At 36.4% G+C, this 26,243-nt stretch overlaps 1 protein-coding gene across 1 annotated transcript in view; it reads right to left on the bottom strand.

Annotated features, from left to right (window-relative positions):
- Positions 1-26,243, bottom strand: part of LOC145662857 (calpain-9-like) — a 412,792-nt gene that overhangs the window by 238,556 nt on the left and 147,993 nt on the right. Inside the window, exon 2 of the mRNA XM_081728793.1 lies at positions 5,980-6,052. Within this exon, the coding sequence (XP_081584919.1) occupies positions 5,980-6,052 (73 nt within the window). The remainder of the gene's footprint in view (positions 1-5,979; positions 6,053-26,243) is intronic.

The raw sequence follows: 26,243 nt of genomic DNA, 5'->3' as shown, positions 1-26,243 counted from the left end.
ATATAAGTGCAACACTTGGGTCTGGGGCCCTTAGCCCTTTAGTACCCGTGTATATTTACAGATATCCATGGGATCTTTTTAAATGACTGTAGATCAGACCGTTAGTGCAACACTGGAACAAGTTATATCTCGATCGATTTGTAAGACAGTAGGCTTTCAGTTTACGTAATGAACGGGACATTTCTGTATACAAAGGAAAACGAATTGAGATATAATTAAGAAAAATTTCCTTAGAAAGTACCTTCTCGAGATTATTTTAGTTACTACGTGTCAACACTGCAAACTAGGTAAATAATAATAATAATAATAATAATAATAATAATAATAATAATAATAATAATAATAATAATAATAATAATAATAATATGCATTTGTGTGTCCTATTTTATGTTCAACTTAAACTGAAAATTTCCTCTTGATCCATCAAATAGCAGCAGAGGAAATATGTATTTTGTAGTTTACACAGAGTTCATAGTAATAGATTTTCATGGAAGTACAAGTATGACTTTGTGTCAAGGTTCCGACCTTCAGTGCAACACTGGAACAAGTTACACCTCAATCGATTTGTAAGAGCGTAGGCTTTCAGTTTACGTAATGAACGTTACAATTCTGCGTACAAAGGAAAAATAATCGAGGGATATTTAAGAATATTTCCCTATAAAAAAGTCCCTTCTCAAGATTTTTAAAGTTATTACGTGGCAACACTGGAAACTAGGTCAATAACAAAATGTATTTATGGTTCTGTTTTATGTTCAACTTAAACTGAATTTCGTCTTGATCTTTCAAGTACAAGCAGAGGAAAATAGGTATTTTATAGTCTTCACAGTATTCATAATAATCGATTTTCATGGAAGTAAGAGTATGACTTTGTGTCAATATTTCGTTTTATTTTTCTATACAAAACAAGTGATACAAATTATTTTAGTTGATTTTTTCATTCGTTATATTATGAAAGATTTCCAGTACGGAGAAATCCCCCAGGAAGGTTTTATGATTTGTTGGTCCATGGTATAATAGAAAGAAATTCAAACCAATAATTTTTCTGTTTGTGCCGTTACATTATGTTCTTTTGAAAATACTTGTTGTTCCGCTATTCTACAATGAATACAACTTCCAAACATGTCTGCTGATATGTGAAGTTATAAAACAACTCTCGAAGTCATTGTGTAGGGCATATATTCTTATTACATGTGCACACAAATAATCGCACTTAATATGGTATGTAATATGGAGTTTTTTAATTGCCGTAATGTTAAACTATTTGTTATATTCTTTATGTTCTTGTCTGTCTGTAAGTTGATAATAGTAGCACATTTGCCATAAAAATCCATGTGTTCTCAGTTATTCTGGAGAAAAATGGCAAACAAAAAGAAGCCAGTCAAACAGACGACAATTGCAACAAGAAAATGGATTGCTGTTGTGAAAAATCGAAAATTCTGTGTAATACACTACGCATAAAACGAAACTGACATGAGAACAAGAAATCTAATTGAAAACAGCTTCCATAAAATTTTCAGGTCAAAGAACTGCGGCAAGAGAGTGACACTGCAAAACTGCACTGCTTAATATCAATTTGCAACCAAATTCCTATAGAATACGACACAAACAAACACGGTCTATAGCTGGGACTACCAAAGTTTCACAAAATTACCACGGTTGCCAAGTCAGTCTGCTGATTCATGTGTGGTGGAGCATTGTACACTTTTAATGGATAATTTACCATATTTAGACCGTACTGCTATACTACCGTATGTAGTAGACATCCTCTTTAACGAGGAGCAATGCGTATTTTGCTAGAAATAGAACTAAAATGGGGATTACGAAAAAAGGGAAAGGATATTTCATGGGTAACTAGTGACACATATCATTAGAACAGTTGGACGTGCCATTAAAGGAACACCTATTCGATAGGAAGATGAATCACTACTGTTACAGATTCAAGAAGTGGATCTCATAGCAGCCGAAATGTAGTAATGATTGTAGATCTCATACCCCAACTTGTACCAGATTGTCGAGCTGAAATTGTTCATGGACGAAACATAGGTAAAGATAAATTCGTTGAAGGCACACTCTGTGCAGGTATGTCAGTAAGTGTTTTGGTTATTGAAGCAGTTTTATTGTTACTGCGAGCTGTTGGTGTGAGTTGCTTCGTGGTCGCCCACGGCAAAATTGCTACATTCCAAGAGCTTAGACTTAACTCATCTCTCATGCAGTTTATATTTACCCTTTTAACTGAAAGTGATAAGCAAATCTTCGGAAATTATCCAATCAAAAGGGGGAGATCACAGATGAATCTTTTAAGACTGATGGCTGGAGGTCATCACCGCTTTCGACAACACAGTCACACATTGCTGTTACTAATTGAAATATTTGTGAATATGAAGATGAGTGGTCCGTACGGTTGAGCAGAGATATTAATTCTGTACTGCTTGTGAGAATTATCTGACTGTTATACCTAGGAGCATCTATTTTGACATCAACCCTGGTACACCTGAATCAGCTGAACAAACATCTTGCGTTAAAAAATTGGCGACACAAATTTTCCGAAGACTTGAGCCCGTATTACTTGCAGCTAAAAGAATAGACATAAACTAAAAAAAAAGGAGTTAAGTCTAAGCTCTTGAAATGTAGCAATTTTGCCGTGGGCAACCACGAAGCAACTCACGCCAACAGCTCGCAGTAATAATAAAACTGCTTCAATAACCTAAACACTTACTGACATACCTGCACAGAATACGCCTTCAACGAATTTATCTTTACGTATGTTTCGTCCATGAACAATTTCAACTGGATGATCTGGTGCAAGTTGTGGTATCTCATTTCGGCTGCTATGAGATACACTTCTTGAATCTGTAACAGTAGTGATTCATCTTCCCATCGAATAGGTGTTTCTTTAATGGCACGTTCAGCTGTTCTAGTGTCACTAGAGTATCCCATGAAACATCCTTTCCTTTTTTTCGCAATCCCCATTTTAGTTCTATTTCTAGCAAAATGCGCACTGCTTCTCGATAAACAGGATGTCTACCACATATGGTAGTATAGCAGTACGGTCCAAATATGGTGAATTATCCACTAAAAGTGTACAATGTTCCGCCTCATATAATTCAGCAGACTGACTTGGCAACCGTGGTAATTTTGTGAAACTTTGGTAGTCCCAGCGATAGACCGTGTTTGTTTGTGTCGTATTCTGTAGGAATTTGGATGCAAATTGATGTTACGCGATGCAGTTTTGCAGTGCCAAGTCTTACCACAGTTCTTTGATTCGAAAGTTTTATGGAAGTTTTCTTCGATTAAATTTCTCGTCCTCATGTCAGTTTCATTTTATGCATAGTGTATTACACAGAATTTTCGATTTTTCACAACAGCAATCCCTTTTCTTGTTACAATGTCATCTGTTTGACTGGCTTCTTTTTGTTTTCCTTTTTCTTTCAGAATAACTGAGAACACGTGGATTTTATGGCGAATGTGCTACTATTATCAACATACAGACAGACAAGAACATAAAGAATATAACGAATTGTTTGGCAATTAAACGAGTTATTATTATGGCAATTAAAAAACTACATATTACATACCATATTAAGTGCGATTATCTGTATGCACATGTAATAAGAATACATGCCCTACGCAATAACTTTGAGAGTTGTTTGATAACTTCACATATGAACAGACATATGAACTTTGGAAGTTGTATTCATTGTAGAATAACGGAACAACAAGTATTTTGAAAAGAACATAATGTAACCTGCAAAAGAACATAATGTAATGTGTAAGAACATAATGTAAAATTATTGGTTTGAAATTTTTTCTATTATACCCTGGACCAACAAACCATAAAATCTTCCTGGGGGATTTCTCCGTACTGGGAATCTGACACAATATAACCAATGAGAAAATCAACTAAAATAATTTGTATCACTTGTTTTGTATAGAAAAATAAAACGGAACATTGACAAAAAGTTGTACTCGTACTTCCATGAAAATCAATTATTATGAACCATGTGAAGACTATAAAATACGTATTTCCTCTTCTGCTCAGGAGCGAATTAAGGCCGAAGCCAATGGAGCCAAGGCTCCGGGGCCCCCAGACTCAGCCCCCCCCAAATCCCTCTCTTTAATACTATAATATAACAATCAACTTATTATATTATAGGTTTCAGATCCACACTAATTTTATCCCACTCGCTACGCTCGCGGTATCGTTGCAGTTAAGTCTTCTTCCACCAGCGTCTTCAAGATACTTATTTTGTCAGGGAGTGAGTTGTTTTGGGCCTCTATTACAAACCAAATTATTAGCTTGTGGTGACTATTCCTTTGAAATACCTCTGTCAGTTCAATGTCGTTTAATGGCATAATAGAGTCCTTTGCAGAGTAAAAATAAAGGAAGAAATTTTTTCTAACAATGTAGCCTTGTACAGCTTTACCTATTTGTATACGATTTTCTCCCTTTACTCTATTAGTGTTTTTGCAGTTGGCTTATACAGTATTTGGCATTTGTGTGCTACACTGCAGTGTATGAGCATTTAACTATTAATAATGAATGTAATTAAACTAATTACTGTAAACTGGGAGCACATTAAAATATTACAGCATAGTTCTCGGTGTTTCGATAAGCCTATGAGGCTATGGAGGGCAGCAAAGAAAATTTATGCGCTGGAATTATTCGTAACATACGGCCCTCTTGAAATAATCGGCCCCAAAAGCCTTAATCCGCCCCTGCTGCTGCTATTTGATGGATCAAGACGAAATTTTCAGTTTAAGTTGAACATAAAATGGGACACATCAATACATTTTATTATAATAATACGTAATAACTGTACATCGATACAAAGTCATACTCGTACTTCCATGAAAATCAATTATTATGAACACTGTGAAGACTATAAAATACATATTTCCTCTGCTTGTACTTGAAGGATCAAGACGAAATTATCAGTTTAAGTTGAACATGAAACAGAACACATAAATACATTTTGTTATTCACCTAGTTTGCAGTATTGCCACGTAATAACTAAAAGAATCTTGAAAAGGGACTTTTTAAGGGAAATTTTCTTAAATATCCCTCGATTATTTTTCCTTTGTACGCAGAATTGTAACGTTCATTACGTAAACTGAAAGCCTACAACCTTGCATATCGATCGAAGTATAACTTGTTTCAGTGTTGCACTGACGGTCGGAACGTTGATACAAAGCCATACTTGTACTCCCATGAAAATTTATTATTATGAACTCTGTGTAAACTATAAAATACATATTTCCTCCGCTGCTATTTGATGGATCAAATGAAATTTTCAGTTTAAGTTGAACATAAAATAAGACACACAAATGCATATTATTATTATTATTATTATTATTATTATTATTATTATTATTATTATTATTATTATTATTCACCTAGTTTGCAGTGTTGACACGTAGTAACTAAAATAATATCGAGAAGGGACTTTCTAAGGGGAATTTTCTTAATTATATCTCAATTAGTTTTCCTTTGTATACAGAAATGTCCCGTTCATTACGTAAACTGAAAGCCTATTCTCTTACAAATCGATCGAGGTATAACTTGTTCCAATGTTGCACTAACGGTCTGACCTACAGTCATTTAAAGAGATCCCATCGATGTGTGTAGATATCCACGGGTGCTATAGGGTTAAGGGCCCCAGGCCCCAGATGTTGCACTTATATGTTGACCAACAACAATTTTTTTGGTTCTAAGGACCCTAAGGAACACTTCTAATATAGTGGCAAAAGTTCCCAAGTAGGGGGGAGTTATCACCCTCTTGGCCCTTGGACTAAATACTTTATACTGGATTGGCCAATATACAAAATTATATTCCTTGCCTTTGCTAATTAATGTATAGAAGAGTATCCGGCATACAAAATCACGGACAAGGATACTCAAATAAGTTACTATATAACACATAGAAACCGTTCAAAATTTTTAACATTCATTGTTCCTCCAATGAAAATGTGTGTGCTTACCTGGATAAAGTAGACTGTTTATCGTCCATGCGGGCAGGCCAGCCATTCAACCAATGCCGCATCGGGGCTCCATCTGTGAAGGGGAAAACAAATATCAGCACGCTTCCTAAATAATTTATACAAAATACAGTGCACTAAATCTTTGTACTCTATAACAGCCTAACGCTCCCTTGGATGAATGCGATTGTTCTTAGCGCCACCGACATCTTAATCCAATCCAGTTGCGCAAGAGGATGAACGTAAGACTTTGACTGAGAAGTGTAAGAACCAGAAAAAAAACTTCAATTTTAAAAATAAATAAAATATTATAAAATGGAAAGAAAGTAAATTTGTTGAAGATAGGTTGTTTTCAATTTCAGTTTGAAGTGGAATTTTTCCACTCGTACCAGCCGTCTGAGCTCCACAATGGTAAGGCGCCCTATGTTAAAAGGAAAAGCAACGTTAGCAGTCCAGCAGGCTGTTCCCTTGGGCCCTCACTATCCTAACAATACAGCATTGTTAGGAAATGGATTCAAAGTGTTCTAGGTCTCCTGAAACAACTATATCAATATTCTTCGTTTCATTTTCTCCGTTCGAACAACCCACAGAAGTGAAAATGTTCATTTCTATTTAACATATGGTGTTTTACCAGTGTAGATCCTAAACGGCTGATGCGATTCGGATAATTCCGCAATTTTAGTTTGGAAACCAGTTATTACCAACAAAATTCTTCTCTCCCCATATTTTTCGTATCTTCACTCATAACTGGGTCTATGGCCTATGGCCCTGGGTCTTTGATATACCCTGTATATACTATAAAGAGAAAGGAAATTTCATTTCTACTATTACTATTATTATTATTATTATTATTTGTAAAACGTCAACTTTGATAGTTTGTAAAATGCATAATGACTTTCGCCTAATAATAGTTATAAAATCTAACAGGTCACGGAATCTCAAACGCCCCCTAAATAGCCTGTCTCCCCCAATTGCCTCTTTTTATTTCAACGTCTTTGGAAATGAGAACACACCGTTGGGGTGTTACCACCCATGTTGAGAACTACTGTTCTATAATACAGTGCGTTCAAAACATCGCTCTGCAGTGGATGTAGGTATACGAGATACTGTGAGAAACGGATTGAAACAATAACTTTTCTTCTTGTATATGTTATACTTTGCAAATGTCCGATACAGGCAGAAACGAACCTAACTTTAATCCAACTCAATGGAGATATCCTATATACTGCACAAGAGTCGGTTTGCTTGCATCGTAACTAGTTGTTGTGTTAAAAGATTGGTCAGAGTTCCGTTGAGTATCGAGTTGTGTCTTTGTGTGTTACAATGTTAACCATGGAGCAACCAATGGTTTTTTGATTGAACGCGTCTTTCGTGAAGTTGAGAAGTATAGTGAACACGTGAAAAACTATTCATTAAAAACTGGTTCAACAGTGTTATTTAAGCAGTATCAGGATAGGATCGACCTAAAAGTATTAAAGTAAAGTACTGTGGGACGCCATCATATGTAACGGTCAATTTATCGATCACTTCGTTATTTCGGATGTTCGCAAAAAGTTATAGAACTCTGAAATTTTTGTTTCCGATTTGTTTGCTGCAAAGCTATGATTTGCTTATTTAATACTCTTTAAGAGCAACATGGCAACTTGCGAATAGTTGCTTCAAAAGTTTTACCCTACTGTAAGACACTGGCAGATCTACGGGTAGAGCGGAACAACCGACCCTCTCCCAAAGCTACCTTTTTTATACGTCTATATACAAAACATATTGCACTACTACATTGTGTTTTGATGTAAAAGTCTGCATTTCAAACATACATTAATAATCCCGGTGGCGATTCGCCCCTACAAATGATTCTATTGAATCTAATGATGGGCAAATGCAAGACCAAGACCCGGGTGGTGTTGGTCTTGGTCTTGGTCTTGCACTGGAACTCTTGGTCTTGGTCTTGCTTGCAAGAGTCTTGCAAGTATTGCTTTTAAGAAATCTTATGCTTTTCATAGGTAAATTTTACTCTGGATATAAATTCTACAATGCGCTAATAGTAACGGAAATACAATGTATGTTCTAAATGTAATAATGTATAGTTGACCTCCGTGCAGGGCCTAAAATTCAACGAAATCACAGCTCCACACTGGTAAAAATTTTATATAGTATAGAAAAACTAGTTTAGTCAGCATTTGTTTAGACATATAATCAGTGTTCTGTCCAGTACATCATGTTTACCTGCGACCAAAAAAATATTATTATTATTATTATTATTATTATTATTATTATTATTATTATTATTATTATTATTATTATTATTATTATTATTATTATTATTATTATTATTTAGGAAATTTTTGGCATCCAGAGCAAACAAAATTAGAGGCACATTAGGATACATATTTAATTGTGTTGTATTAAACCATAAAATACAGGAAAAAAACCGGTAAGAAAAAGTCACACTGGAAGAAAAAAGTCACTTTTTCTTACATAAGAATTTCACTGTCATTTTTCCGTGATCATCACGCTGTCTCAGTCTGTTTTCTGCCAAGGCAAATACACCGTCATACCAGGGCTGTTCCTTTGACTTCCTACCAACTTCAAAACGCCTTTTCTTTCTGGCCAGTCATTTCATAACAGCAGGGGTTGAGCTAAAATCTTCCAACGCACCCATATTTATATTAACGTGAAGGTAATTTTTCACAGTAGTGGGAGCTAAAGACAGTCTGTTATCTGTTTTCAATATGTTGTAGTCACTTATAAGTCTTTCAACATCGAAAGAAGATGGTTTCGAAGCAACAACTCGAGCTAGACTTATTGACAGAGCATGAAATGACTGATTTCCACAGATTTTCATGAGAAGGCTTTTAGCGTCCAGGCCTTTCAACATACTGCACGATGATGCCTCTCTATATTGCATTGCGAACTGCAGAAGATCTGTATCAAGAGAAATAACTTTGTGGCATTCGCTTAGGGCATCATCAGTTGCATACTCTTGCAAAACACGCAAAGGCTCCAAAGCAACAATACTGTCTTCATACAGCAAACGCTGACTAACAAAGTTAATTATGGAATCCAGGACTTCGTAGCGTACTACAGTAAAATCTCTTTTCTCACTGACATATTTGTTATGGGATTTATTGCGACGTGTGTTACGATGAAGTTGAATGCCATGTAATGAGTACTGTATTTCTCAGTTGACGTTCTCTTGCACACGTTCGTTTAAAAACGTTTTTTCCCCACCCGCCTAACAGAGGTTTCTCTTTCATACTCTCCAATTGTGCTATAGTTCTATTTTTATTTGTTATTATGTCCAAAAGAAACATTTCATCACTCTCAAACTTCTGCTGGCAGTTCTTGAAAACATGTAGAGCATCTGTCACAAGACACAGAAGATGAAGGCGATCTACTTCTATCCATTTACGCAGATGACCATTGGCTTCATTACGTACATGGCTTTCCGTTTACAAGTAAAGGCAGCTTGGATACCAACTTTTTAGGAGAGTAGTGAGCATACTGAATGAAAATTTTGTCCACCTGACGTCAAAATATTCTGGGTAGTGCAAAACTTCTAAATTATTTTCTGAAGCTACCATCGTTAAACCTTTCGTTCGCTGCCCTGAAGAATGATGGAAAGCACACAGTTCAGATGCTGCTTGTATGAGAGATGAAACTTCTTGGACATTCTTGGTGACATCTTTCCATGCTAAATTAATGAGATGGGCAGCACATCAAAGTTTCATCAGAGGCACGTTTCACCTGAAGCACTCTTTCATCAGTTAACGATTTCCACATTCCTTTGTGTTCTCCTGTATTCATGTTTTCACTATCAGTAACTATCGAAGTCACTCTGGGAAACATTACTCATTCTACTGATTTTCGTAACGCCGTGCTTCGGCTAAAGTTTTGGCGGTTATTGATGTATGTTATCTCTGGTAGTACATATGTCTACAACGGGTTGTAAGGATCGTGTAATTTTTATCTACAATACAACACATTTCATTATATCGAGAAAGTGTAATGACCTATTGAAACAGCAGATAAACGTGCAGTTAGTTGCATATTTTAAAACTATATGAATGCAACCGAAAACGTTTGAAAACTAAATATAGTTTAAAAGTTCCTTCACCTCAAAATTGGCAATGGTTTTCCCTGCCATCTAGAAGACACCTATACGTATTAACTCTGGCTCAATGTCATATACTGGCAGTTATATGGATTTGAGTAACCCCCCATTGCATAATGAATGTATTGAATCAGTAATACTTAATTTGACACACTAAACGCGTTTAAATGCATAATCCGAGAAAAGTAAGGTACTCACATTAATACCACTACACACTTTAAGAATTATAGTTCCACACTCCTTTTCTACAGTTCCACAAAGTGTGGAGTACTCCACTCAATTTTAGGCCCTGCCTCCGTGTAAGTATGATGACAGTGTACAACATGGGCGATGACCTTAATTTTTTTCAATGGATGCCCACGTTTCACTACTTATAAGATAAATCACAACGTTTCGTAATATTTATATATATATATATATATATATATATATATATATATATATATATATATATATATATATATATATATATATATATATATATATATATATATATTTAACGGATCCAATACTCCACTGAGTCCCAAACTGGGGGGGGGGAGGATACCCCCGAGACGCATAAAAGAAAAGCAAGACGGATCAGATTACTGAAATACCATGAATTGCAAAATTATTTTTACATTCTAAAGGCATCAGATTTTTTTTAACCACGATTAGCTAATCTTTGTATTGAACAAACTTCCAATTAAACATTGAGATTTTGTTTTACTGATTCCAATATGTACTCTATAGGGCAGATACATGAACATTACGCAAAAGCGATGAAAAAATTAGACTATAGAAATGCGGGCATGGAGAAGAAAGACAGAATTAGCTGGGTTGAACGGAAAACGAATGAGAAGGTGTTAGAAACAGTAGCAGTAGGGAAGAAAAGAAGAATATTAGATGTAATTAAGAGAAAGAAGAAGAACTGGTTGTGATATTGGCTGAGAAGGAACAGTATTATGAGACTCGTGCTACAGGGTATGGTGGAAGGAAAGAGGGGGAGGGGGCGAAGGAGACTAATTGAAGGAAAGTATTAAAACAAAAAATTGCTACGTCAAAACAAAGAGACTAGCTGAGAACCACCATACATCGAAGCTTCTGTTGCAGCAAGTGACCTGCCAATAATGGCAGATTCTGTTGTTGCAGCAAGTGACCTGCCAATAATGGCAGAATAGCTATGATGATGATATATTTAGCAATATTGTCCAAAAAAGAGAGAAAAACTAAAACAATAATGATTATAATCACGCCCCTTAATATTTTAGAATAATTTGAGTGAAATCTGAAAACGACTCAATTGTCTATGTTTTTCATGTAAACTTAATTTTATATATATATATATAATACTTTTGACCTACTGTATATTAGAAATACAAAATAACGACATCAAACTCCAAGTTATTTGAAAGAACTGTACAAAATCAAACTCATTTGTGAATATGGATTATTATTTGTTGTATAATGTTATATCACTCAATCCTGTATGTGCCATATACTTAAGCAGGCTAAAAGTTATATTGATAAACAATTATTCAACGTATAAACATCCATCCATGAAATCAAATTGCGGTCACATGCACTAAGTTTTTGTCAATGTCATGAAAATGTTATTTCGATATTAATTTTATGAGCACACATTAAAAATTTTCAATGGATGCTTGAGCCTTGGATCCAAGGCCATACCCATGTAAGCGGCACCTATGGTGTACGGAATTACCGATGTTCAATACTACATTTCTCTTTAGTTTTGGAAGAAGAACACCACTAATATGTTTAAATATCTAGTTTAACGTCCCACGAGGCTAAGGGAGACGGTAATGATGAGAAATGAATGAAATGGTGGAATGAAGAAAGTAGGAGGAAACGGGAAAATGCCGAGAAAACCCACGCACAAGTGTTTGTCCACCAACAAAGCTACCACGGCGCAAGCTGGGATCGAACCAGAGACCCCATGGACCCGAGGCTAACGCTTTACTACTGAGCCGGTACTTGTGCAAGACTCTTGCGCAAGAGTCTTGGTCTTGGCCTTGGTCTTGCATCGGGATTCCTGGTCTTGGTCTTGGTCTTGCATGCAAGACTCTTGCATAAACTACAAAACCAAGGCTCTTGCGCTCATCACTACGAATCTGCTAGTGCTGTAAAATCATTCCATCAATACGAACACAGTGAACTAGTGTAGCTTTATCTCCTGTTCGAAGGGTCTCGGGTTCGATTCCACACAATGTGAGTTCATAGTAGGCAATGCTAGAGTCCAATGGTTCCTTCCGCTAATTTCATCTTTCTGAAAGTTCCATCACAGTTCGCATAATCATTCGCCCACAGGGCATACCGTGTGAAGTTCAGTTAGAACTTTCATTCTATTTCAGTGATAATTTCAGGTAGGGATGCACATGAGATAAGATATCACTTAAGGTTGTTTCGTTTCGTCTCAAAAATATCGACGAATCCTGTCTCACTTCGCCTCGAAATTCGAAATGCAATGTGTGGTATTCGAGACGAGATAAATACTGTGTAATGCGAGGTAAAATATATACTTGTAATAAAAATTTTAGTGTGGTATTTTTTTTGGGGGGGAGGGGAGTGTTTTTGATACATTCCAGACGAGACAGTACATTTAATGTCTTGTATCGGATTTTCGAGATGCTCCACTAAATGCGTCTAGACTCGAATCTCGTCTTGTCTTTGAGACTGGACAAAACGAGATTGGAAACGGTTCGTGTGCATCCATAATTTCGGAGAGTGGCCCAGAAAACGTTCCCCAAAGACCTACGAATTATCTTCATCGGTAGCATATATCCGATTGTGCTCAATGCAGATTGCTAGTATTCTCGTAGTGCTACTTTTCATGAGAAAATCCCAAGGAGGAAGGGGGTTTTCTGAAATCATCACTATTCCATTTGGTCATGTCTCAAGTTTGAGATGTTAAAAAGCGAGTGTTGAATTCTTGAATTTGTAGAGGTTTCAGTTTGTTCTTTACGTATAACGCAGTTCGATTATCTTTTTCAGAATAACTTTCATAATCCCCAGAGCTACTTCTATTCAATGTAATATATATTACTTACAAATAATAAATTTTCTTTGAAATCAAGTCACATATTTTGTCCCTAACAACACTTATAACATCTATAAAAATTCTTTTTCTCTTTGTTATTAAATAAAGATCCATTATTATATCTTCGTGCACCCCGAGTTACAAATGTATATATTTCAGCCTCTCCCAGACAGGCGTGAGAACGCCATAATGTAGCCAGACATGCTAACAATACAACTTGATTAAGAATAAGAAATATAGTTTTTTCTTTTATAAAAAAGTTTTTCTCACACAGTAAGCGCAAGAACAAGGGAACAAAAATGAAAAGAGAGAGAATTACTAGAAATTATACGTTTTAACATCATAGTAAGAATGTCGGGAACATTAAAAGTAAGGTAGTAGCTATATACTGCCTATACCAAATTAGAAGCAGTGTTGCCATTATTTAGAGCAGAAATTCTCTTTACAAGCAATGAAAATTTCAACTTTACAAATATAAATTCCACGTTATAAACCACCGGTGGTGCAAGATAATTTATTAAGGAAGTTACATTATATAGCTAGCACTCCAAAATTTTGGCTCAATTGTTTGTATTGTGAACGAGATTGAACAAATGATCAGAAGTCCAGCTAAAATACCCGTTCTTCGCACGGAAAGAATAAGTTTATGGAAAATATTTGAAAGGTATATTAGAACAGCCTTTTTTTTTATCTTAGTATGGGCATTCTGAACCTCTCCAACGGCAGCAATAATGATCATCACTAATATATAGAATGTTTTAGGCTTACACTGTCGTAATTTATAGTATTACGCCTAATTAAAAAAACACAAGGAAATGTGTCGCGATGTCATGTGCGTCCAGTAGTGTGTCGTAATCAAAAAAGGTTGAGTCAAAATTATAAGAAATCAGCTTTAATGCTAAATGTGATTTTGGAAGTTCATTTCAAAAGATGCACCCGTTATTCTTCATGAAAACTTTACCCCACCCCCCTTCTTCCTTAGGATACTGGTTTCAATCACAGCGTAATGATAAAAACGTAGGTCAATCCAAGTACTATATCAAAAAGTCATGTTAAACCGTTCGACATTTTTCTTAGTTTCGTCATTTTATGAAAGCAAAATGGGAAATTAAAACAAATTACTCTGGGACTCGTGTCCAATTATTGTTAATGAGAAGTTTATATAACGAGGTCCATCTCCCTAACTTTAGGGGCTACTGCTAATCTATCTGTGGCATAAACTTTGAACCCCCATCCTTTTCCTTAGGAGACGCATTATAATAATGACATACTTACTTAAATTCATTTCAAACGGTTTTGTGCTGCGATTCAACGGACAAATATACATTCAGCTTTATATGTAAGATTATATTGTAGGAAGCAAAAATGAGGATTTAGTCGAAAGCAGTGGATATTATTGTTGGTCACGAAACGAGTCGAGGTCTTGTCTCATAAATGTTGTAGAAATCTCGTCTCGATTCTCGAATAATTCTTTCTCGTTTCTAATCTCGAAAAACGTTTCTCGTCTCGCACATCGAAAATTTTCTCGACTCGCTTCGTAAATTAATGTACAAAATTTATGCCGGGATTTTTTCTTAATTTCATCTAGAAATAATTGGTATTCTTCAGGGTCCAGGAATGGTGTTATATAACAATATTTGAACCATATTTATTATTGGAATATAACTACTGTATAGTAACTTGCATGTCTTTAAACATTTATAAATGCTCATTATTATATTCGCGCAATCAGTTTATTTTTATAGTTTTTATACTATGGATCTGTAACACTAAAACAATGTTTGAGATCTAAGAATTGGGTGAACTAAACGGTGTGACAAACATCTTGGCATTTGAAGGCGACGCTCCAAGTTCCCTTTAAATGCTGCTAGCAAATGAGAGGCCAGCGGTATTGCCACGTTCATTTTGCACACATCCACGTCTATTCCCTCTCACGTGATTGCGCTGTAGTTTGTCTGCTTAGCCATAGCCACACCCCTTTACAACTTGGCAACGTCGCGTCAGAGCTTGCGTTTTATTCGTTTAGCTGAAATGCCAAGATGTTTGCCACAGACTTTAGTAGTACTAACGACAATCGAGAAATTTCTTGTCTCGTCTCGAATTTGAAAAATGTACTTTGTTAACTCGAGTCTCGTCTTGTTTTACGAGATGAGACTCAAGATAAGACGAGAAATCTCTCGTCTCGTGGGCAACGCTAGTAGGTATGGCAAGCCAATGAGGTAAGGTTAGGGGAAACGAAGAATATAGGTCAATCCATCTGAAGTGGTCCAAAGATGGCGAAAATGGTTGCTCGACCATCTCCGAAAATTGTAGAAATTAAAGTGTGATGAACCTTGTGTATGAGAAGGTCAATAACATCATTCACGTTGTCGTATGTACAAGTGTTCCTGAATGGCGGCCATTCTTTGTTGTCGGTGGAGTGCGAATTTTTTCATTTTCAACAGTTTACGAAAACTACGGTTGCTCAGGACGTACGTGTCAGACGAACACCAAACAAAAACAGATGTTTAGAGGAGAGACTGAGGTACACGGAAAATGCAAACGAATACATGAAATCACTTGAAAAAGTAAAGAAAATTACACTTTTAGAGGTGCTATATTTTGGAATGGCATAAAGCGGGGGGGGGGAGTTCATAAGTTTTGTGCTGAATACTATTGCATGTAAAGAATCTGCAGAAATATCCACACCTATGATACTACTGGCACCGTAGATTTATGAGGGTCCGAAAGTTGAAGTTTGTGATTTTGATGCCATTTTTGGGGCGTAATATCCCAGCAGGGCAAAGTGCTAAAAATTCCTGCTTAGGCTACAAAGTAATTGTGTATGTGAATAAACTATTCCAAAAAAAAAAAAAAAAAAATCATGATTGATATTACATGGAGAAAAAAGTAAGGACATGGTAAAAACGCTAAGAAAGCATTTGCGTGGCGATGGTCATAACCCGGAAATATTTAAATGTTTTGATATGTTTCATGCTAGGTTTCTAAAACTACACATAATTCAGCAATTAGTTCCGCTTTTGTTTGTGTTCAGTTGTACAAAAGCTTACGAGAGGCGTTTGTTCCGTCCTTCTAGTTCCATGATCATTGCCACGTCTATATGGTAAGAGGGTTAGCTCCCCCGTGCACTCACGACACTCATCGTCGAACTGGACCGCGGTATTAAGGCACTTAATGTATCAGCAGAGTATTATTGAAATCCAATCCCAGTTATGGAAGTTAATGTGTTCACAAGGTTGCGTTACACCTATCTATCCTATCCTGCTGCAAATGGCGTATTTGTGGAATATATTTAAAATGATTGTTGCTTCCCTTCTCTTCTATAGCATTACAGAGTAGCTTTTAGTAGTTGTAATTACAACAAGATTTCGCAGTTACACGATTTAAGCAGTCTTGCAAACTTCAGCAATGTTTACTATAATCTCCGGATCGGTTTGAGATATCGAAGTGCTGTAAATGGCAAAATAGTTTACACATCCATTACAAACCATACAAGTAACTAGATATGATACTTATCTCAGAATTTTTTTCGATATAAAAGCTTTCAAAAAAATTCCAAACCCTGCTAACTTCGTTCCTATTCATTCGAAACAACTCACACCATGACCATTGTATCCAAAACTAAAGTACTTTCGATGTACGTTATCCTGTGCATCTCCGACATGCTGTATTTGCGTAAGACAACATCCTTAGTTTGTAACACTGAATAATAAAAGTGATATATTAAGTTTACGTTTGACACGTTGATTTGAAATATGTAATAATCTGGCATAGTGCCATTTGAAAAATATAACTTTATATTGGGTTGGCAACACTGTTTGTTGGATCTTTTTGTTTAATACATACATAGATGTCCCCCTCCTTATACTTACTTCGTGCACAGTTTTGCTTTTCTCTCTTTTGGTTTGTCCGTTATAGCGGATGGTCAAGATAAATTGTCCAGCCTGTAGACGTGGCAATGATCATGGACCTAGAAAAATGGAACAAACGCCACTCGCAAGCTTTTGCACAACTGAACAAAAGCGAGCCTAATTACTGAAATATACGTAGTTTTTGAGATCTAGCATGAAACATATCAAAACATTTACATTTTTCCGAGCTACGACCATCGTCACGCGCGTGCGTTCTTCGCGTTTTTCTCATGTCCTTACTTTTTCTCCATGTAATATCAGTCATGAGTTCTTTGGATTAATTTATTCATATACAGAATTAATTTGTGCTCTCAGCAGGAATTTTTAGCACTTTGCCATCCTGAGATATTACGAACCAAAAATGGCATCAAAATAACAAACTTTCAGGCCCCCATAAATCTACGATGCCAGTAGTATCATACCTGTAGATATTTTTGCAGACTCTTTACATGTAATAGTATTCGGGACAAAACTTATGAACTCTCCACTTTACGCCATTCCAAAATATAGCCCATCTAAAAGTGTAATTTTCTGTACTTTCTCTAGTGATTTCATGTATTCGTTTGCAACCCTGTTTATTTATTTAGAAGCAAGAGTATATGTTCTCCGTGTACCTCAGTCTTTCTTCTAAACATTAGTTTTTGTTTGGTGTTCGTCTGTTACGTACATCCTAACTGTAGTTACGTAAACGTTTGCAAATGCAAAAAATGGCATTTCACCGACAACAAAGAATGGCCGCCACTCAGGAACACTTGTACATATGACATCGTGAATAGTATTATTGGCCTTCTCATACACAAGATTGATCACATTCAAATTTCTATAATTTTCGGAGATGGTCGAGCAACCACCTCTGGACCAATTCGTATGGATGGATCCGTATTGAAGATTATTGAAAACAAGGAAAGAAACTGTTAAGTCACTGTTTTAGGAGAAATTGTATTGAAAATGACTTAGGAGAGATGATGATAATAAAATTACGAATGTGGGATAAAGGCATCAGTTGATGGGAATACTGAAGTATATAACGTCTACGTGAAGAAGAAGAAGAAGAAGAAGAAGAAGAAGAAGAAGAAGAAGAGGTTTCAACTCCATTTACTCTTCCTATACGGTTAGCGTATGGAAAGTCCGGCTTCGATTCCCTCTGGGGCTCATGTGGTTCGCATTCCTCCTTAAGCTGTAGGTCCAATTTTCCTTTAGCTAAGCAGTATGCTAAATTTCAAATCAACCAGTTAACCAATGCATCTACTTTTAATGGAGACTGAACCCAGTAGCATATACTAACCACCAATAAACTTCTTATAAGTTACAAACAAAAGTAAACATTAATGCAAGGTTATTGTTTTCCTTTAAAAAAGAAAGGAAAGAAATAAGACCTTGTTCTCTAAATTTACTATTGAGAAGACCAAAATGATTATTTTTCTTGAAGAACATTCTATATCCCATAATGCAGAACTTTCACGGACTTGAGTGTATATTTAAGTTTTATTTGAAAAACTGCTTTATCTTCTTAGCAACATTTAAGTCAAAGTTTCATACTAACTTTAAATTAAGTATGTTTGTTTTCAGAACCAATTAGCTTTGAGGAGCAACTGCATTGAGTTGACGCGAATAAAATTTCACTCCAAGTGCATTATTTCCAAAGAGGAAATAAAAAATACAATACCTGGTTAATCAAAATACCCAGTGTCAGCAACCATACACTTTTTCCATCACACACTCAACGATTAGATTCCATGGCAAAAATAAGTGTCTGAAGTACGAAGAAATTCTCAGCCGTATGTTGCAATGCCCGATCATAAGGGAAGGTCTTCCCTCTCAAGAGGTGGTCGAGATGCCAGAAGAGGTGGTAGGTAGCCAGTAGGAAGGAATATCGGGAGAATACGGCAGATGAGGAAGGTTTCATACTACCACTCTTGAAGAGCCTGTAGAGCTCCATGGTGGCTATATGATTAGCGTGCGTGACTTTGGCGCGTGAAACTCGGTTTCAAATCCCGGTGGTAGTTCATGTAGTTCAGATATCACGTTCAGATGTAGGTCCACGTCCTACATATCCTCAATACCAAAATGGACGATAAAGTCCAAATCAATCAACCATCCATCACAGTCTGAAAGCGTTCTTCGCGAGTGATTTTTGCTAGATGTTTGGGGACAAGTTTGTAGCTCATCTAATGAAGTTCAGCAATGTAACAATTTGCCCTGATGGTTTCACCTAACTTGACAAGGACATGATGACCATTCCCACCATAGACACCATAACATCTTTTGTGGGTAGAAAGGTGATCTAGGAAACCATCCTGGACTTTGACCACAACTCAATCATCGTCCGGACCGTTTACGATTGCCCGGGCAGATTCATTTTTCATTTAAACTAGCTTAACCTGCGCTGTCTACTCTCGCGCATTCTGATATGACAATGGATTCCCTTCTCACTTCCTCATTATATATGTTCATATCCCTTTACACACACAAGTAATGGACAGGACGACTCATAAAGAGGGTGAATTGCTATAGACAAACATATATATGTAGCCTTTTAATGTATTGATATTGGGTTGAATTTGTTGCAAACCTGCAGAAGTGACAGATGATGTCAAACGGATTTTTTTCCTTATAAATCCATATCCGTTCGAGTGCGTATCATTGCGGGTCTTTGAAGTTGTCAATGTGCAGTAGGTTTTGCATTCAGATTTAAGCAAAGCGCCTGCAATGTCCGTCAACCTGCCATACGTAACTCCTCTGGTTAACTAACACAAGGATATGTACCTTATCTTTGCTCTAGCTACAATGTTAGTCATATGGGCTCAAAACGGTCCCTAAAATGTTGAATAGAACAATAACGGTACGATTTTTGAAAATTGTTACAAAAGAAACATTAACCAAAGCATCAACACATACTGTATTTTAAACTATATATATATACAGGGTGTTAATGAACTATAAGGACAAACTGTAAGAGGTAAGAGACGGTGGTGATGAGAGATGAATGAAAGGGTGGAATGAAGAAAGTGAGAGGAAATGGGAGAACCCCGAGAAAACCCACGCACACGGTGTTCGTCCACCACAAAGTTCACTTGGCGGGAGCAAGGTTTGAACCCGGGACCCCAAGCACCAGAGGTGAACGCTCTACCAGTGAGCCACCGCGGCCCCATGCTCTCAATAGAGTACTCAGATATACCCTAATTTCAAGGAGGGTCCAAAGTAGGCTGGTGGTCTATACTTTTTGTTTTATCTTATCTTCACAACTATGGACATCCAATGCTTCGGAGGGAAGTCAGAAGTGTTAGGAACCGGCAGCTTCATATCTTTTTGTGTTCGGAATAACGTGTGCGGCAATGTATTTCGTCACGGTATGTTTCACGTCTTCTTCACTTATAAGCGTGAAAGAAAACATTGCAGAATGCGTTCTCCTGAGTACGATAAACCATGCTGCTGACGATCCTTAACACTTCCGACATCGTGCCAAAGGATTTCATATTCTCTGCTTTCAAGGCTTATCGTTTGCCTACTTCGGACTAATCATAAAATCAGAGCATATCTCAAAATTCGGTTGATGGCATGTCTGGGAATTTCACCCTGTACGGAATACTCTGTACACCCATTGAACATTAATGAAATATGCATTTTTGAATTGCGTACACGTGACTTCCTTTACATTGATAAGGACCACCATTCACAGTTTCTACAATTCGAAATAGAGCCTCTTGAAATTTGGCTTCTTTTCGATTTTGGACAGCCATAGCTCTGAAACTATGCACTTTTCACCATAGTTTCATATGAACTTTTTCTCTTATTTTGATGTAAGGAACCACCTCTTACAGTTTGTCAGTATAGTTCATCAACACCCTGTGTATATATAGTTTCTTCAGCCAATAGAATTTAGACTTTTTCATAAGAATGAATATATATTCATTTTTATGAAAAAGTCAAATATATATAGGGGGTTTCAAAACAACACCGACAACGTTTGGGAGGTGATTTCCGACACCCTGACCCCAAGATAAGACAAAAAGCATAGACCTTCTTGGGTGCACAAATGCTTCCTTTCGGAGTTATAGGCTGCCAAAATCATGAAAAATTGAACTTAAAAGGTCCACAGCTCCAAACCTATGGGACCTACCGTAGTCGGGTCTAGACTTCACTAAGGAACTAGTAAGTGCCCTACCCAAGTACCGCAGGATTTTGAAACAATGATTTTTGGATAGCACACATATTAGTTCCTAAGTGAAGTCTAGACCCGACTTCGGTAGGTTCCATAGTTTTGGAGCTATGGGCCTTTAAAGTTCAATTTTTCATGATTTCGGCAGCCTATAACTCCGAAAGGAAGCATTTGTGCACCTAAGTTGGTCTATACTTTTTGTCTTATCTTGGTGTCAGGAATCACCTCGCAAACGTTGTGGGTGTTGTTTTGAAACACCCTGTATATGTCTGTATCTTAATTTATGTTTTATAGTGTCTGATGATATGCTAGATATTCGAAACCGCAACAAATTATAGTTTAGAATCTAGTGTGTGTGTGTGTTGAAGATTTCGCCAGTGTTTTTTTTGTTACAATTTCACTATCGAAAAGAATTGGCTATAAACATATAAAGCTAGCATTCTAATATATAGATTGATAATTATAGAACGATTCCCCGTTATTCATTACATTCAGAGAACTGGACACCTCCAGACGGCACACTTCCAGAGAGAACCACGTTGGGGCCGCGATGGCTCATTGGTAGATCCCTCATGTCTGATGCGGGAAGTTCATGGTTCAATCCTTGCTCTCAGCATGTGGGCCTTATAGTAGAAAAACACAGTGCGTTTGAATTTTCTTGGGTTCTCTCGTTTACTTCCACTTTCTTCATTCCATCATTTCATTCATTATCATCATCGTCTCACTTAGCCTGGAGTATAATCTTGGGACTTTAAACCAAAACTAAAAATCTGCGCTATGCGAGGTGTTCCTGTATCATGACAGAGGCACAAAACAAAAAGAATACTTTAGGTCTTTAATGCGTTGAGTTGAGTTGATTTTAGTTTAGCGTCCCTTTCAGCAGCGAGGCTATATAAGACGTGGACCTACTGATTAACGTGGAATCCGAACCCCATGAGCTCCCGCCGGGAATCGAACCCGGGTCTCCCACGCCAAAGGCGCGTAATAGGTCTTTAATGCATGACGTTTCCATTTTAATTTAGCAATATAGGGGTTGCGCACCGGACAACACGAGACATAATTTTAGTGACGAGATTCCAGATGAAACAGAACTCCTCCAATAGGAACATATACATTGTTTGAGAAGATATATCATTTTCAAGAGACATTTTCGGAACGAGGCAGTCTCAATCTTGTCTCTTTCGTTTCCACAGTAGTATATGTTAAATCTGGGGTCTAGATATTTAAAAAGTTAGTGAATACCTTCGAAATACGTATCTTGCATTGTCTGTATAAATATTGCATTACCTATACAAATTTTAAATCAATTTATCTTAATTTGATTTTATGAAATTTTAAAATTACAATACCAAAAATTTCTTTACTACTGGTAACACTAGTCATGCGTTGAGATTATACTGAACAGCTGAATCTTCTGTTGGGTTGTGACACTATAAAGAGCACATTCAAATTCAATCCGACCACGAGAGGATAGACTAAGCTTGTTGTTATTAAGGTTATTAAGGAAGTGTTGGGAGAATCGTTGTATATGTGTTCCACGTCCCTCAAACTACCACGACTAAAGACTCGTGATCGCTGCCAAGAACAAGGCCTGACGGGTGACAACGAAATAGATGAAACAATTAAAAAACAACAGTTAGCTACAAAATAGACATAGATTCAAAACACGATGAGACTAAATTTTCTTTGATTTTCCGGCTAGGGATTTTTAAGCGAGGGAGACCATACGGCTGAGATTCAAAAAGAAAAAAGGACGTCTTTAGATGTCACATAATAAATCTTTTAATCTAATGTCCCACGTTTATGCATTTTAGGCTAAGCGAGACGGATGATTAAGGCATATGAATGATGATGGAAGAATTAGTGGAATAAAATGTGGGAGGAAACACACAGACAGAATGTTGTTCACCACAAACTTACTTGGCCGGGAATCGAACCAGGGCTCCCATGCACAAGATGTAAGCGCTCTATCACTGAGCCACCGTGTTATGAAATATGGACAAAATCGCCTGAATCGTTTTTGAGAAAATTTTTCCGAATAAAAGCATTTCAAAGGTAAATTTACGCCTTCTGAATTTTTCTCCCCAGATAATTACACAATAAAGTTATCAATGATACACAAATGTATAAAATATAAACAAATCGTTAGAACAATTTTCGGGAAAATATAATTATTTTATTTTTATTTTTCAGTAAAGTATCCCTGTTTGTAACGGTAGGAAGAAAATTCGAATAACAATCCAGAGAATATTATGAATATCTTAACTTTAAAATCTAGTGAGGATAATTTGAACAGTGTGACCTGTAGACATGTGTACATATATTGGTACTGACATCCAGAAATCACTGTTTCGGCATGTAGGAATCATAGGAGGCGTAAATCCGATGAAATTTCGAAATTCGATCTTTTTTTTAAATTACCACCATAATTTCTTCTTTCCTATCGTCGCTCGGAAGTAAAAATAGCCTATAAAAATATTTTGGAGAAATCGTCAAACCATTTTTTCTGATTTTGAAAATGAAATGAAATGAAATTTTTAAGTTTTACGTTCCACGATTATGCCGGCTAGGCTAAAAGAAATAGTGATGATGAGAAATGAATGAAATGGTGGAATGGAGAAAGTGGGATGAAACGGGAGAACCCCTAGAACCCACGCACACGGTGTTTGTCCACCACAAAGTTCACTTGGCGCGAGTTAAGATCGGACCAAGGACCCCATGCACTCTACTACTGAGCCACCGCGACCCGATTTTGAAAATGTTTATACATTATACTTCATTTGAATTTTTTTGCATATTTTAATAATTAAAACTATGAACTCGCACGCCAACTTACAAACAATTAAAAACCTTTTTAAAAAACTTCCAGCTTAATTTATTTTTGGCAGAAAATAACATCATACCATTGTTTCAGTTTTTTGTCTGTAGCAGGAGTACATACTATTCATCTTTATAAGCTTAACCTGGTTCTTCTAACCAAATCACCTTTGCAGATACTCGGCAGAATTTGGGCCAAAGTCGGAGACAAGCTGGGAGAAAGGAAGATTAAAAGAAAGAAAGAGAGCAACAAGAAAAGATTAAGAACAAGTGATGATGATGATAATGATAAGGACTCCATGTCTTCTTGTTACTTGAAAGAAGCCTGTAAAAGTATCTTCCAGATTCTTTTAAGACAAACTTTCAGAAACAAAACGACGACTTTTGCTCAAAATGGAACCGGTTTTCTTCTGTTTTGTTTTAGTTTGTTTCTTTGTTTATAATCAACATTTTACGGTCGTCTGCTTCTAAATGTGTGACACTCAATGCGAAAGGAAATTGAAAAAGAATAATCCTTTTGTCTCTAATGTCTTGCCTTTTGGAAACTAAGACAAAAAAAGAAGCTAAAACAATTATTCAATGGCGTGAGAATGTAACCTAACCGTCATGTACGAATCACGTTTCCAGCATAGTTTCACTGCAGTTTTGGTGTCTTGTGTCCTGTGTAAGGTGTATTCCGCGTGCAAAGCAACTTTGTTTTATGCCTTTAGGATATCCTCAAAGATGGCCCGATTTGCAAACCTAGTGCTTTAAGCCATATTATTATACATACCAATTAGCATTCTGGTAGCCAAGACTACCATTTACCTTGACAATTATTACATATTTACCTACTTATTGTGGTAATAAACGCCTTTGGAAAAGATAATAATTTTCACGGTAGTACTTAATTGAACATCGAACTTCTGCATTTAGTGCTGTAAATTCGGAAGTGAGGAATAGCCACAACATATGTTTACAGGAAGTAGTCTCAATTAGATAATGTATACGCATCAAAAACTACTACATGGTCTCTAATAATCTTATGTGCCAGAAGGCTATATCTCTCAGCCCAGAAGTCACTGTACTTCCTGATTCTTGATAGTTATTCTCCAGATACCACAACTTCTTTCGTCTTGTACGACAGTCGAAACAAGGAGTGCCTTTCTAAATTCGAGACAAGACGAGAAATATGGAAATTCTATGAGAAATTTCTCGATTCTCGTGATCAACACTATTTCACAATAAAAACTATAAAAGGTAAGGGATACTACACTAAAATTTCTCACTATATTTTTTTAAACTACATCACGTTATAGCTGAAATCTTTAACAAATCTTGAAAGTTTCTTTGTATTTCCGAAAGAATAGAAGACTTATTTTTGGGATTGTATCCTCATACATAGACTTTGTACAAAAAATATTATTTGCAAATAGATATTACGACAAAATAAAATGAAATATGATTATCTCTTAACGTATCAAAAACTTATTCGAATAATATAAGTAACAGTCTACAAATACAAAACCATAATCCAAATGTCGTTATAATTAAATAAACTGCTTCATTCATAATTATTCAAAAACAAAATTCACCCAAATATGGCTTAAATAGCAGTGTAAAGCTAAGAAGTATTAAATTTAAATTATTAAACTGACTAATTTTGAATCTAAGGTTCATCTTCAGATCATGCCTGTTGTTCTGTATGGTTGCGAAACATGGTCGCTTACTCTGAGAAAAGAACGTAGACTGAAATTATTTGAGAACAAGATCCTGAGACGAATATTTGGATCCAAGAGAAACAACATAATTTATAACGAGAAACTACATAATTTATACCGTTCACCAAAAATTGTTAGGGTCATCAAGCCTAGTAGGGTCAGGTGGTCACGTCATATAGCCAGCATGGAAGAAAGTAGGAACGCTTTCAAAGTCTTAACTGGAAGTCCAATTGGAAAACTATTATTAGGAAGACCTAGGTGCAGGTGGAAGGACAATATTAAGATGGGTCTCGTAGGAATAGGAATACAAAGTAGAAACTGGATCCAGTTGGCTAATGATAGAAGTCAGGGGAGAGCTTTTGTGAACGCGGCATTGAACCTCCGGGTTCCATAGCCATACAGTTAGTTCAGTTAGGTTCCTTCCCAGCACCGATACTATAGCCTAAAATAGAGATCATGAGATTCAAACCAGATTAACTTCACTGCGAATCGAATCCGTGTTTTGTACGTCGAAGATGTATGGAAACTACAA

The sequence above is a fragment of the Thermobia domestica genome, chromosome 10 (assembly GCF_964235325.1).
Source record: "Thermobia domestica chromosome 10, izTheDome1.hap1.1, whole genome shotgun sequence".
NCBI lineage: Eukaryota > Metazoa > Arthropoda > Insecta > Zygentoma > Lepismatidae > Thermobia > Thermobia domestica.
Note: the sequence above shows the minus strand (reverse complement) of the source record. Positions and strands in the feature narration are given on the sequence as shown.